Here is a 16,061-nt window from a genome sequence, read left to right as displayed (position 1 = left end):
ATGATGTCTCATGGTCTGTTATACCATTCACAGACTTAATAGTTGATGTAACTATTTTTTCTATGCACTTATGTAGAATATTTATCCTTATTAATAATATTGCCTCTGAGACTGAATTCATATGGGATGGAAATGCTACAGATTGCTGTGTGGATTTTCCTTAAAGAAAATCTTCAGTGAATTACAGTCCAAGCCATATGGATAAGGTTTGAAAAAAATCTTAACCACATGCTGCGGCACATTTTCCAAATAGATATCAGAGCATCTTGCAGATTTTATAATCCGCAACTTGCTCGTTTTTTTCTGGATGTTCACTGCAGATTCCACCCTTTTCTGCTGAGAATCCGCAGCAAAAATCTGCAGAACTATCCGCACATAACACATGCGACTATACAGCATGTTGATTAGCTCTCGTTTGCTCAGTTCAAAGGTAGCAATGATCGGGAAAGTATGGGGACGAATGATCATTATTACGATTAGTCGTCAACGTACACTTGCATCTTGTCGGCAACACATTCACTGTTTACATAGGGAGATGTGCTGCCGAAAAGCAGCCATTTTTTTTTACCGCATGAAAAATCCGATCAGCCTCCAAACGAGTGCTTAGTCGTTCTTTTTGTCCGCTGATCACTGCCCTGTTTCCACAGGGCAAAGATCAGGTAAGGACCTTAAGTCTTTTTTTCTGAGCTAAAGAAAAACTTTTTCATAAGTAAAAAGAGACCTTCTATACCATCCAATTTATTAGTTGCCCCCTTTAAACCCCCTCTAGATCTCCTATATCCTTTACAATGTGGAGGCCAAGACCATACCTCATATTCAAGATAAGATCTGATACAGGATTTATTCAGCTGCAGTATTATTAATAATAATAATTTTTGCAGCTGCTGCTATTAACTAATACCCATACTCATACTACCCCCTGAGGAAGCTAGACTGTCGAAACGCGCGTCGGGGCGCTACCATTTCAGGCTGCAGTGTGGGGCCATCTCAATATTCATCCCTATGGGTAAGCCAGCCACAATACTTATTGTGTTTCAAACAGACTCTTTTTGATCTGTATATGCTTTGGACACTTGACTCCCTTTCCGGCTGTGTTTGCCTGACCTTGACCCTTTCTTCTTGATCTAGTTTCTATTATGGCGTAATCGGTTATGCAACCCTCTGACTTTGGGCACCCAGGAGCACACGGTTATATGTTGAACCTTGTGTCTCCCTTAAAACTGTACCTGTGTCGTCACTAATAGGCTGCAGATACGCCCATACTATACGATTTAGATGCTTGATTTTTGGTCTTTGTGAGGCACACACAATTGCCAGGGAACTCTTTGTGCAGGACACCCTAAACCTAATTTGTTTGAAGCAACCACACTGTTTCTTTTTTAGATCCCTTTGAATTTTATATACATGTTATTTTATGTTGTATGTCCTAATAAAATTTATAATTTCTTATAATATTTGTGGCGTAATGGCTTCTTTTTCTCCAAGTTTTCTATAACTAATACCCAGTACACCCCAGTCCTTAAAGCAATTCTTTGTCTTCTGTCACTTAACCAATTTAGTCTGTGTCCATACTACGTTTAAAGCTTGCGTTGGAGGTATCATTTGGTGTATACCTCCAGCAAAAGCCTTTGACGTATGCTGTTTAGGCAAACCATGGCATGCCGATGTACATTCTTTCTGCCGGATGTTTATATATTGAAAACATAGTCAACTATGCTATTCCATACAGGTAAATAAGAAAGGTATGTCAACACCCCCCCCCCCTGACATATGACCTTTTGGCTTAGCTCATGTCAATAGGGCACTATTGATACGTTCTGCGTATGTACCGGAAGCTTTCCCAGCGTATACGCCGAATGGAGATGAAAAACATTACATGAACAAGGCCTTATACCATGTACTTGCATTCCCCCCTCTTTCCTTGTATCTGCAACTTTTGTATGTGTGAGGGTACAGTATCAAATGTTTTTGCAAAAGCCGAATGTATTTCCTTAAGGCCACTTTCACAGAGTTGTATCTTGGTCAGTATTTTACACCAGTATGCAAAACCAGGAGTGGGTGCAATATATGGAAGAGGAGCAAGTCTTTCCATTATATTGTACTTTTTCGGTTTTATTCTCTATTCCTGGTTTTGCTTTATTAACACTAATGCAAAGTACTGACCAAACTGCTGCCGTGTGAAAGTGGTCTAAGGCTGGATTTATACCTGAAGTTTTCGTTGCAGTTTCTTGGGCCAAAGTCAGAAGTGGGCCCAAAAATTAATAGTTTAGTATACAAGTAGTCCATGTATTTTTTCTGTGGGGATTGGACAAGCGCCACTCTTAACAGAGAATGTGACTGGGAAACACAGAAACTAAGCAAATTAGGTATATTAAAATAGAACTTTTGCTTGAGAATTATTGAGATATGATCTAAAATGTTCCTAGGAGGGCACAGCATCTGTGACATTGTAAGTACAAGGTTGGAGTATCTAGAGATACCAGATTCTTCACACTGGAGAGCATAGATTATAAGGCCCCTATAGAGAAGGAAGCTATGTACATATCTGTGTACTGTTTCTTTCCCTACTATTTCCCCTAGCCTAACTGCCCTACATGTTCTTCCACGTTGGATTTGTGTGCCATGGTTCAAGGGTTGACAGTAAGTACGATAAGGCTGTTATTATAGCTGCCATAACATAGATAGATAGTAACAAAGGTCTGTTGGCATTGATGTGAGCTGCGTCCAGCTAATCTTATAAGGGAATGATACTGTTAGGGATCTGCCAGGTACTTCATCTAGCTATACTCCTGGGATTAATCAATCCACACCTGAGGCCAGACCTGCTCGACTGACACCATCTCCCACCAACCAGGGTGGCAGGCTCAGGAGTGGGAGAGCCTATCGCGGCCTGGTCTCTCGGAGTTAGCTCCGCCCCCTGCCCTTTATTACCTGCCCTGTGCTCTCCCTCAGTGCTTGTAATTCTTTTGGATTCCTGGCCCCACTGCTGCTTGCTCCAGCCTGCTTCTGCCGTGCTTCTGCCTTGCTGCAGTTCTGCTTGACCTGCTTGCTTGCCCTGGCTTGCTTCTGTCTCCGTGCCTGCTCGGGTGTACTCACTTCGTCCTGGTCCTGACTGTTCGTTCGCCGCCCCGTTTCCTCGTGGCGTTCCGTGGCTACTGCCCCTTCCCTTGCGTGTTCCCTGTTTGTCTTCCTGTGCACTTAGCCAGCGTAGGGACCGCCGCCCAGTTGTACCTCGTCGCCTAGGGCGGGTCGTTGCAAGTAGGCAGGGACAGGGCGGTGGGTAGATTAGGGCTCACTTTCCCTTCACCTCCTTCCTGCCATTACATAATTACAAGCCCTTACCTAGTCTACCATTTCTCCTACGCTGACGCTATCATGGACCCCCTTGAGACCCTGACCCAGCAGATGCAGGGCCTCTCCCTACAGGTCCAGGCCCTGGCCCAAAGGGTCAATCAGGGTGACGCTGCTTTAGTAGTACCCCTCACCTCACCTCTAGAACCCGACCTCAAGTTACCTGACCGGTTTTCAGGGGACCGTAAGACGTTTCTCTCCTTCCGGGAGAGTTGCAGACTGTATTTCCGCCTAAAGCCCCACTCCTCAGGTTCCGAGAACCAGCGGGTGGGTATCATCATATCCCGACTCCAGGAAGGGCCCCAAGAGTGGGCCTTCTCCTTGGCTCCTGACGCCCCTGAACTTTCCTCTGTTGATCGTTTTTTCTCTGCCCTCGGACTCATTTATGACGAGACTGACAGGACTGCTTTAGCCGAGAGTCAGCTGGTGACCTTACGTCAGGGTAGGAGACCGGTTGAGGAATACTGTTCTGATTTTAGGAAGTGGTGCGTAGCTTCTCAGTGGAACGATCCGGCCCTAAGGTGCCAGTTTAGGTTAGGATTATCTGACGCCCTGAAGGAGCTGCTGGTTAGCTACCCCTCGCCTGACTCCCTTGACCAGGTTATGGCCCTAGCAGTACGACTTGACCGACGTCTCAGGGAACGTCAGCTAGAACGCTTCAGTGTGCTCCCCTCTGACTTTTCTGCGATTCCCCCCGAGGTCCCGTCTCCTCGCCCCTCCACGGAGGACTCGGAGGTACCTATGCAACTCGGGGCCTCCATGTCCCCTCGACAACGTAGGGAGTTTCGCAGAATGAATGGTCTCTGCTTCTACTGTGGGGACGACAAGCATCTACTGAACACCTGTCCCAGGCGCAAGAATAAGAAGCCGGAAAACTTCCGCGCCTAAGTGATCATCGGGGAGGTCACTTGGGCGCACAGGTATTTCCCGTTAATGTGAAACGCAATAAAATTTTGCTTCCCTTTCAGGTCTCGTTTGCTGGCCGGTCTGCCACAGGCAGTGCTTTCGTGGATTCTGGCTCATCTGCTAATATCATGTCTGTGGATTTTGCTATGTCTCTAAAGATGCCTTGTATTGATTTACCTTATCCCATCCCTGTAGTAGGAATCGACTCAACCCCCCTTGCTAATGGTTATTTTACTCAGCATACTCCTGTTTTTGAACTCCTGGTTGGCTCCATGCATTTGGAGCAGTGCTCTGTACTGGTGATGCAGGGATTATCGTCTGATCTGGTATTAGGTCTCCCCTGGTTGCAGTTGCATAATCCCACATTTGATTGGAATACTGGGGATCTCACCAAATGGGGTAATGAATGTCTTATGTCATGTCTTTCTGTTAACTCTATTTCTCCCCGGGAGGAGGTAAACACGCTTCCTGAGTTTGTTCAGGACTTCGCCGATGTGTTTTCTAAGGAGGCCTCCGAGGTGTTGCCCCCCCATAGAGATTACGATTGCTCTATCGATTTGGTGCCTGGTGCCAAGCTTCCTAAGGGTAGGATATTTAATCTTTCATGTCCTGAACGTGAAGCGATGAGGGTGTATATCCAAGAATGCCTGGCCAAGGGTTTCATTCGCCCCTCGACTTCTCCTGTAGGTGCTGGCTTCTTCTTCGTGGGGAAGAAGGATGGTGGTCTTAGGCCCTGCATTGATTATCGTAACCTGAATAAGGTCACCGTAAGGAACCAGTACCCACTTCCTTTGATTCCGGATCTTTTTAATCAGGTTCAGGGAGCCCAATGGTTTTCTAAGTTCGATCTACGGGGGGCATATAACCTTATCCGCATCAAAGAGGGGGATGAGTGGAAAACTGCGTTCAACACACCCGAGGGTCATTTCGAATACCTGGTCATGCCCTTTGGGTTGTGTAATGCCCCTGCTGTCTTCCAGAATTTTATTAATGAAATCCTGAGAGAGTACCTGGGTAATTTTCTTGTTGTGTACCTTGATGACATACTGGTGTTTTCCAAGGACTGGTCCTCCCACGTGGAGCATGTCAGGAAGGTGCTCCAGGTCCTTCGGGAGAATAATCTGTTTGCTAAGACTGAAAAATGTGTCTTTGGGGTACAGGAGATACCATTTTTAGGGCAAATCCTCACTCCTCATGAATTCCGCATGGACCCTGCCAAGGTTCAAGCTGTGGCGGAATGGGTCCAACCTGCCTCCCTTAAGGCGTTACAGTGTTTTTTAGGGTTCGCCAACTATTACAGGAGATTTATTGCCAACTTCTCGGTCGTCGCTAAGCCTCTTACGGACCTTACCCGCAAGGGTGCCGATGTCCTCCATTGGCCCCCTGAGGCCGTCCAGGCCTTTGAGACTCTCAAGAAGTGCTTTATCTCGGCCCCCGTGCTGATTCAGCCCAACCAAGAGGAGCCATTTATTGTGGAGGTTGACGCTTCCGAGGTGGGAGTGGGGGCCGTCTTGTCCCAGGGTACCAGCTCCCTCACCCATCTCCGCCCCTGTGCTTACTTCTCTAGGAAGTTTTCGCCCACGGAGAGTAACTATGATATTGGTAACCGCGAACTTCTAGCAATTAAATGGGCTTTTGAGGAGTGGCGGCACTTCCTGGAGGGGGCCAGACACCAGGTAACGGTCCTTACGGATCACAAGAATCTGGTTTTCCTAGAATCGGCCCGGAGGCTTAATCCTAGACAAGCTCGGTGGGCACTATTCTTTACCAGATTTAATTTCTTGGTTACCTATAGGGCTGGGTCCAAGAATATTAAGGCTGACGCTCTGTCACGTAGTTTCATGGCCAATCCTCCTTCCGAGAAGGATCCCGCTTGTATTTTACCCCCTGGTATAATCGTCTCTGCCACGGATTCTGATTTAGCTTCTGATATCGCGGCTGATCAGGGTGCAGCTCCCGGGAACGTCCCTGGGGACAAACTGTTTGTTCCCCTGCAATACCGGCTGAGGGTACTCAGGGAAAACCATGACTCCGCTCTATCTGGTCATCCTGGCATCTTGGGCACCAAACACCTCATTACCAGAAACTATTGGTGGCCTGGGTTGCCTAAAGATGTTAGGGCTTACGTCGCCGCTTGTGAGGTTTGCGCTAGGTCCAAAACCCCTAGGTCCCGACCTGCGGGCCTACTACGTTCCTTGCCCATTCCCCAGAGACCTTGGACCCATATCTCCATGGATTTTATCACCGATTTGCCTCCATCTCAGGGCAAGTCGGTGGTGTGGGTGGTAGTCGACCGCTTCAGCAAGATGTGCCACTTTGTGCCCCTTAAGAAGCTACCTAACGCCAAGACGTTAGCTTCTTTGTTTGTGAAACACATCCTGCGTCTCCATGGGGCCCCAGTCAATATCGTTTCTGACAGAGGGGTACAATTTGTTTCCTTATTTTGGAGAGCTTTTTGTAAAAAGTTGGAGATTGATCTGTCCTTCTCCTCCGCCTTCCATCCCGAAACTAACGGCCAAACGGAAAGGACCAACCAATCCCTGGAACAATATTTAAGGTGTTTCATCTCTGACTGTCAATTCGATTGGGTCTCATTCCTTCCCCTTGCTGAATTTTCCCTGAATAACCGGGTCAGTAACTCGTCAGGGGTCTCCCCGTTTTTCTGTAATTTCGGGTTTAACCCAAGGTTCTCCTCCGTCTCCCCTGGTTGTTCCAATAATCCTGAGGTAGAGGAGGTTCATCGGGAACTGTGCACTGTCTGGGCCCAGGTTCAGAAGAACCTAGAGGCGTCCCAGAGCGCACAAAAGATTCAGGCGGATAGTAGACGTTCTGCTAACCCCCGGTTTGTCGTCGGGGATTTGGTCTGGTTGTCGTCCAGGAACTTGCGCCTTAAGGTCCCGTCCAGGAAGTTTGCTCCCCGATTTATTGGACCTTATAAGATCATTGAAGTCCTCAACCCTGTATCCTTCCGTCTGGAGCTCCCCCCATCCTTTCGCATACATGACGTCTTCCATGCCTCCCTCCTTAAACGCTGCTCCCCGTCCTGGTCCCCCTCGAGGATACCTCCTGTTCCCGTTCTCACCCCTGAGGGGGTGGAATTCGAGGTGGCCAAGATTATGGACAGTAGGATGGTCCAGGGCTCCCTCCAGTACCTGGTCCATTGGAGAGGATACGGGCCAGAGGAGAGGACTTGGGTACCTGCCCGTGATGTTCACGCTGGGGTATTGATCAGGAGGTTCCACCTCCTCTTCCCCACTAAACCGGGTCCCCTTAGTAAGGGTCCGGTGGCCCCTCATAAAAGGGGGAGTACTGTTAGGGATCTGCCAGGTACTTCATCTAGCTATACTCCTGGGATTAATCAATCCACACCTGAGGCCAGACCTGCTCGACTGACACCATCTCCCACCAACCAGGGTGGCAGGCTCAGGAGTGGGAGAGCCTATCGCGGCCTGGTCTCTCGGAGTTAGCTCCGCCCCCTGCCCTTACCTGCCCTGTGCTCTCCCTCAGTGCTTGTAATTCTTTTGGATTCCTGGCCCCACTGCTGCTTGCTCCAGCCTGCTTCTGCCGTGCTTCTGCCTTGCTGCAGTTCTGCTTGACCTGCTTGCTTGCCCTGGCTTGCTTCTGTCTCCGTGCCTGCTCGGGTGTACTCACTTCGTCCTGGTCCTGACTGTTCGTTCGCCGCCCCGTTTCCTCGTGGCGTTCCGTGGCTACTGCCCCTTCCCTTGCGTGTTCCCTGTTTGTCTTCCTGTGCACTTAGCCAGCGTAGGGACCGCCGCCCAGTTGTACCTCGTCGCCTAGGGCGGGTCGTTGCAAGTAGGCAGGGACAGGGCGGTGGGTAGATTAGGGCTCACTTTCCCTTCACCTCCTTCCTGCCATTACAGATACCTACCTCCTTTACGGTCACAATGCCCCATAATAAACAACCTGGAGAGAGAGTATATCTCTAAAACCCGTCCACTCCTGAATTCCTGAGGGTCTCCACTCTGAGGCTCAATCAGCGAGTGCCACATGGTTGAAACTGCCCCTAGGTAAACTCAGGTCACTCCCTGTCTTACGGTAAAGTCTCTTACACGGCAAAGAGTGTGGATCTGCATGTTTAATGTTGGGTAGTCAATTACTATTGCCTCCAGGACCATATGTAATTTATTACACTGACAAAAAAAATATTAGTCACACTGTCATGCTTCTCCCAATCGTAAACCATATGCTTGGTCTCAGAACTGGAGATCACTTCGGCCGATAAACCTTATACATATTCACTCTATTCTATGTTGGTTCCTGCACAGAATATAAATCCACCCAGGGATTCAATCCTGAGTGGTCTGATTATTGATCTGAGGGGCACTGTGAACATAAAATCCGGTATTAACCTCTTATATCAAATAGGTTAAAAAACACCTCATCATTTAGATCCTTCTGCTTGTGTAACTCAAATTAGTAGATGCATCTGCACTCCTATAGAGAGAGCTTGTCCAATAAATGCCCCTTATTGGTGGGCGAACTACCTTAATCACCTGGAAGGAAATCCTTTTTTGGTACTTCCAGTTATTTCGTGCATGGGACAGGAAAGTGGTGAATCCTCCCACCATTTGATATTCACAACATGATATAGAATCCATCGCAACCGATACTCTTACAGGCAGACATAGTTCCGGGGGCATTTACACGTAGCAACATACACAATTTCCTTAGTCTGCAAATTGCAAATGATCTGCAAATACATGTCTGACCTGTTTTGGCACTTGTCACCTTCCTTTCTTTTTTACAAAACTGAACGCCTTACAGCCAGCACAATTATAAGTAGTGACCAGATTTTGGTGTAGCCATGTCGCCCTTACATAGCTATAAACTAGTCAGTCACGTTTTGGGCGGCCACGTCTGTAGGTCATTGTCCGAAATGGGAGATATCGCATCCGCATTCCACTGATCTGCTTTCAATAGCCCCAGAATGTCTGGAGGATATCCTTTCATTGTTTAAAGTCCCTATCACATAGACATTGTTGTCTCCTTATGTTTTCTCTTTTGGGGTTAGTTGCTAAGTATTCTTTTTGTTTCAAGATGGAACAATTTGAGCCTGGAATGTTATTTTTTTTAAGGGATAGTTGATTATTTGTCGCAGTTTCTTTGCGATAAATACTTTGCTAGAATGCTATCTTGTGCTTTCAGGATGGTAATGTTCAGAAAGTTGATGGAATTCAACTGAATCTTCAGGAATTGTGGTGACATTTTAGACACCCTCGGCGTAACGGTAGCTCATCCCCATACTAGCTCCATGTGAAAGGAGCAAACTAGCGCCGATCAACGGGCTGTCTCGATCGGCGATTGTTTACACGGCCCACGTCAGGTCGTGTAAAAGTACCCTTAGCTATTGGTTTAATTGCTTAGACTTTTTGTCTAGACACTTTATTGTGGATTGATGTGGGCTCTGTAGGGTGATATTATTTCAGCACTGTGTGGTAGTTATATTTGAGTTTTTATGGTGAAGTTATTTCAGCTTTATATGTTAATTTATGAGTTATTTGACTATGTATGGCAGCATTATTCCAGCACTGTATGGTAATATTATATGGAATTGCATGAAATCAGAACCTCAAATCAATTTATAAACACAGGCCAAAACACTGCTATGATATGAAAATTAAGATAAAGAAATAAAATAAAATCTGACTTGTATGATCATTACTTGCATTGTCAGAAATGTCTTAAATAAAAATAACATTTGTTCGTTCTGCAATTAATATATTTATTTTTTTTAGGCCAGAAAATGGAGGGGGTTGGTCCACTGCTGGGTGTCATATCAAAAATATGTTCCCAGATGCAACCATTTGTTTCTGTAATCACACCACCAATTTTGCTGTCTTGTTGCAAATTTATGATGTCCAGGTAATGCAAATCACATCAAGTTGGGAAGAGATTAAAAAATTCTGTTTAATTAAAGGGTTGCAGTTTTTTAAATGTCACCCCTGGGACCATCTGAGCCAAGTTATAATAGTCTGTCATCTGTTGTTGCTATGTAATACATCACCTAACAGTATAACCATGGGGCAGTAAAGGTGGGGCCTAGGTGGTGTCGCAGCAAAGATGGGACAAAGACAAGAAAATTTAAAGTAGCTCAACTTTTCTATGCCGCCGGGCTCTGCACACCCGGCCACAGCAGGAAAAATATCAATACTTCTCAATATTAGAGGCACAGTTCCTCAAGTGTCTTAGATTCGACTGGCTCACTTACTTTGTTGCAGACAGATCCATAGGCGCTTCTTCTTGATACAGGGTTTGGTCCAGCTAAACAAGACATACTAGGCTGCACTACACTTGCTACACACTGTAGACGTGGGAAGGTTCCTGCACGTACTTACCCCTTCTCACACGTATTGTAATATTTTTAAGTTTTAGGATATGTTCACACAGCATAATTTCAGGCTGATTTTGAAGCGGAAAAGCCTTGTTTTACCCTCCAAAATACACTTGAAATAAGCCTGCAAACAGTTTCCTTAAGAAATACACAGTACTGTTCACATGAGGCTTATTTTTACGTTGCTGAATAAAAAAAATGCCTCGTAAAAAGAAGCCTCGAAAAAAAGAAATGTGCATGTCACACCTTGAGGCGTTTTTGTAGCTGATTTCCCATTGATACTATTAAAAACGTCTCAAAAAACACCTCAAAAAATCCTTAAAAGAAGTTTCAAATAATATAAAAAACAACTTCATTTTTAGCTTGAAAAAACACCTTAAAAGCAGAGGCTGTTTTCCCTTGAAAACAGCTCCATAATTTTCAGCCACTTCTTTTTGTATGTTTGTACATACCCTTAGTTTTATATAAGTACCTTGCACACCATGGGGACGCTTCTGCCCATCACCGGAAACTCGCTCCAAGGCCACAGATTCTAGCGCAACTAAGGTGTCGTCTTTTCCCAGCAGCGCCCCACAATTTTCTACCACAGATCGCTCGCTCGGCAGCACTATAACCAGGTTCCTTTTCATCCACTGAAACACTAAACACAGCTTGGCAAGAACTGTGCCGATTTATAGAAGAAGCAAAGCATGAACTATGACAAAGATGGGGTCCGGGCTATACACCCCAGTACAAAGCACGTTAGCCAGCCAGCGAGCCAACCATCATTTGCGTTAACAAAAATGTAACCATTACTTTACAGTACAATAACATAACAGTAGCACAACATAAGTATACAGGCTGGACTGGCCACTTCTCCTCTGGAGCGCCAAAGAAGGACAAAACCGCATAACATCATGTATATGCAACATAAACGAACAAGCACGTAAAGGAAAGTGCATCAATAAATACTGACATCAGTACAAAATATACAATTGAGACTGCAGAGTCCCCTTTAAGGGTTGTGAATTGTCCCCCATACCCTTTGAGGGCCCTTAAACTCGCTTGCTGCAAGATGGTGATCATGGGAAGGACGAGTGCGCCGAATAAATCAATAGCTATTTCTGAAATGTATTTTTGATTTGAACTTGACTAAAATATATATTAAAGATTGAGTAGCAGATTAATGTAATGTTTTAGAATTTGTTTTATATAAGAATTTGGACATTCTTGAAACACCTTCTATTTGTATGTACATACAGAGAAGTACAGAGGAAGAGTGGATTCTGAGAACCTTGACATTCATTGGATGTGGAGTATCACTATGTGCTCTGCTGGTGACTTTCATTATTTTCCTCGTTGTTGGGTAAGCGCCCACTTGATATTGCTTCTAATAGCATTGTGATCATTATTCTACAAAGTGCCAAGATGCCATATCTAGTATATTGTGAAAAATGAATCAGATAACATTCTTTTAAAATATAACTGACAGATACAGTAAATGGATATTTTGTCTATCATAGCAAAAGTGATGTGTAATATACTATATGGTCATATAGTACGCATTAGATAATTGTCAGCCGAACAGTAGTTCATCTGACAGCTATTTCTCCAAACTTCCCATATGCATGCACACTTGGCTCAGTTAACTTGCATGCTTATTTCATTTGGGAGAAGGAAATAAGCCACTGCTATGAACGAGCAAATGCTTGTTCGTCGACTGATCGGACCTTTTATGCTGCCATGAACATGACCGTGCGTTGGTAGCACATCTTCACCTGTAAACCGGATGTGCTACTAACAATTTCCAAACTGTATGGGGACGTACGATGTTCTTAACGATCATTCGTCCCCCATATAGCCAAGAGCATTGCTTCATGTGAATGTAGCAAACGAGCGCTGTTTGACATGTCATTATTGTTTTTTGTGAAAGAAGTATTCGGCACACTCTTGGAAAAGTGAAAGCATTTTATTTTTATTTTCTCTGTGATGCCAGTGGCTTAAGTGCAACGTTTCAGTCGTGCGACCTTCATCAGGCACTAAGGAGATATATATACAGGTGATATAGACACATATAAGCAAATTATAATGAATGTACAATATCCTAATTATGTATATGGAATTTGCTTATTTATATGTGTCTATATCACCTGTATATATCTCATTTGTGCCTGATGAAGGTCGCACGAACGAAACGTTGAACTTAAGCCACTGGCATCACAGAGAAAATCAAAATAAAAAAATGTCACTTTTCCAAGGGTGTGCCGAATACTTCTTTCACATATCTCAACTGTGTTGGAACCCTATTTCGAGCACCGAAGTAAACTAGTGCTATCTGAACACTTATATATATATATATATATATATATATATATATATATATATATATATATATATATATATATATATATGTCATTATTGGTGTTTGTGCTCAGTACTGGGTACTTATCTCCCTATGGAAAACCACCCCTAGGCTTTTGGCAGATCTCGATGAAGTCTGTGTATGGGCATCTTAAGGATTTATTATATGATCTATAGATTGTACATGGTTATTTTGTAAAGAACTGTCTTACCTACTATCTTACTTTCCCTAAAAAATATGAACTCTATAAATTCATTTGGAATCTATTCAGGAATAACAATATTCCTTTTTGTTGACTGGGGAAGACTCTACCAGTTAAGTTGATACGTAACACAGTATTACATGTCAAGAAGTTTTTGACTTCTGTAAACTTATAGTATATTATCATTAGCTTTTCAGCTTTGTCTTACAGCTTCTTCTACTGATTGAAATAAAAAAAAAGTTGGTTACTACCAAGCTATCTGGACCGCCCTCTATAACAGCAGTCTGGTTGTGTAGTCTGGACCTCCCCTAAAACAGCAGTCTGATTGTGTTGTCTGTAATTTATTGCAATGAGTTAATTAGCCCTAGCAAAACATTACTGTTGCTTTAGTCCTTTGTACTGGAAACTTCCAAAAAAAATACTTCACCAGCCGCTGGAAGCCATATCACAAAATCTCCCAACAATTTTATAAAAAATTCTAAGGATTTATTTTTTATTTGGATTAAAACAAATGTGTTCTGCTTGCTCTGAATGCTATGAAAATTCTAACACTACAGCCCTGGACCTTGCTCTCTTCCTCAGATTTTTCTATATTTTATACATTTATGTACTAAATTCTCTTTAATTTCAGAGTTCCTAAGTCAGAGAGAACAACTGTTCACAAGAATCTGATATTTGCTCTGGCTGCTGCAGAAACATTGCTCATGTTCAGTGAGACGGCTAAGAGTAATAAGGTTGGTAATGTAGTTGGATAATGTAGAGGCTAACTGAAAAATCGGTAGCCACTGTTATTTACTAGAGGTGCTTAAAACTTCTCATCTACTGTTGATAATTAGGTTATTGCCGATAGAGGGGGTATAATCAGTGATGTTTTGCATGAAGGGGCATTTCTCTTATAGTAAGTTATGGCATATCATTATGGTGGGTGCTGTTGCTCTTTCATAGATTTTCTCAGCACAGTAACGGTTCCAGCCACTAACTGCACTGGGAATCGCAACACTGCCCCATTCACTTATGTTGCAGTTCCTTGCCCAGCGGGTGATTGAATGCACTGATGTGCAGGGAATAAGCTGAAGGGGACCGAGGTTATCATGCTCACCGGGCGTCTCAGAGGTCCGATCCTCCACCTATCATAAAGTTATGGAGTATCATAGAGAAAGAAAGACGTTCCAGGCACAAGGGTCTGTCCTTCACATGGGGAGTGATTTATGTCTGTTTGCAAATATACGAAAGGACAAATATGTTAAGAATATTCTTCTTCTAAAGCGATCTGATATATTATAGGAAAAATCTACAAACATTTGAATAGGGCTTTAGGAATCCCCTTTAAGGAGGCCACAGTTTAGTTGAGAATTGTAATGATTTTAAATAAATTCTGGGACATTCTGGGCCACTTTGTGTCTGTTCGGCTTTTTCCAGAAAGCCGATGTATCGGAGTACAGGCTCATAGACTTTCTATCTTGAGTCCGTTCTCCGATACATGGATTTCCGGAAAAAGCCGAACAGACACGAAGCGGCTGAGCGCTCACACGAGCGCTTCTGCAGCTTCGTTTTAGTGATTGGTGGGGGTCTCAGTGCTCAGACCCCCACCAATCAAAACTTCTGAAATGCCAGAAGTTTGTCAATCGTTTAGTTACCCTTTAAGCCTAATGTTGGGGCCTTTTGTGCTTATAAGGGTATGTTCACACGAGGGCGTCCGTTACGGCTGAAATTACGGGGATGTTTCAGCCTGAAAACATCCCCGTAATTTCAGCCGTACCGGCATGTGCAGGCGCTTGAACGCCGCGTCCATTACGGGCGTAATTAGCGCTGCTATTCATTGGAGTCAATGAATAACGGCTCCAATTACGGCCAAAGAAGTGACAGGTCACTTCTTTGACGCGGGCGTCTATTTACGCGCCGTCATTTGACAGCGGCGCGTAAATATACGCCTCGTGTGAACAGACAAACGTCTGCCCATTGCTTTCAATGGGCAGATGTTTGTCAGCGCTATTGAGGCGCTATTTTCAGACGTAATTCGGGGCAAAAACGCCCGAATTACGTCCGTAAATAGGCCGTGTGAACATACCCTAAGCCCTACCATATCTTAATTTGCAGGTGTCTAATTCATGTAGTTCCAAAGAAGGAAGGTAAAAGGTTTGGTTAGTGCACTCTCATCTAGTCTGAAAGGGGGGTTGGTTAAAAAGAACATTGGCTTGTGTACAGTACAGTCTTTGGAAGGGAGCAGCCAGGTACAGTAGGCATACAGTGATGTTATGGGGAAGTGGGTTTAGTGATTAGTTGAGGTAGTAGAGGAAAATAGTGACTATAGTGATCACAAAAATATATGGGATCACACTGAGCACTCTGACTGATATCAAGTAAAAAAGATTATTAATATCCCAAAAAAAATTAATAAATACTGTGCAACTATTCCACAGACACACTAGTGTAGTCATTGACTATGGATTTATAAGCTATTGTTCCCACACAGTTGTTTTTATTTTATTCTAGTGTTATACAGTAAGGGTATGTGCACACGCTAGCTGGCTTTTACATCTGAAATTACAGACTGTTTTCAGGAGAAAACAGCTGCGTCGTTTCAGACGTAAAAGCTCCTCCTCGCATTATGCGAGGCGTCTTTGACGGCCGAACATTTGAGCTGTTTTTCATTGAATTCAATGAAGAACGGCTCAAATTACGTTTCAAAGAAGTGTCCTGCACTTCTTTGACGAGGCAGTCATTTTACACGTCGTCGTTTGACAGCTGTCAAACGACGACGCGTAAATGACAGGTCGTCGGCACAGTACGTCGGCAAACCCATTCAAATGAATGGGCAGATGTTTGCCGACGTATTGTAGCCGTATTTTCAGGCGTAAATCGAGGCATAATACGCCTCGTTTACGCCTGAAAATAGGTAGTGTGAACCC

General features: G+C 44.3%; 1 protein-coding gene across 1 annotated transcript in view; it reads left to right on the top strand.

The window, feature by feature from the left end:
* Positions 1-16,061, top strand: part of ADGRD2 (adhesion G protein-coupled receptor D2) — a 198,456-nt gene that overhangs the window by 63,905 nt on the left and 118,490 nt on the right. The window contains exons 12-14 of the mRNA XM_075834574.1: positions 10,014-10,140; positions 11,851-11,954; positions 13,784-13,886. Coding sequence (XP_075690689.1) covers positions 10,014-10,140; positions 11,851-11,954; positions 13,784-13,886 — 334 coding nt within the window. The remainder of the gene's footprint in view (positions 1-10,013; positions 10,141-11,850; positions 11,955-13,783; positions 13,887-16,061) is intronic.

This window comes from Rhinoderma darwinii, chromosome 8 (genome assembly GCF_050947455.1).
Source record: "Rhinoderma darwinii isolate aRhiDar2 chromosome 8, aRhiDar2.hap1, whole genome shotgun sequence".
NCBI lineage: Eukaryota > Metazoa > Chordata > Amphibia > Anura > Rhinodermatidae > Rhinoderma > Rhinoderma darwinii.
Note: the sequence above shows the minus strand (reverse complement) of the source record. Positions and strands in the feature narration are given on the sequence as shown.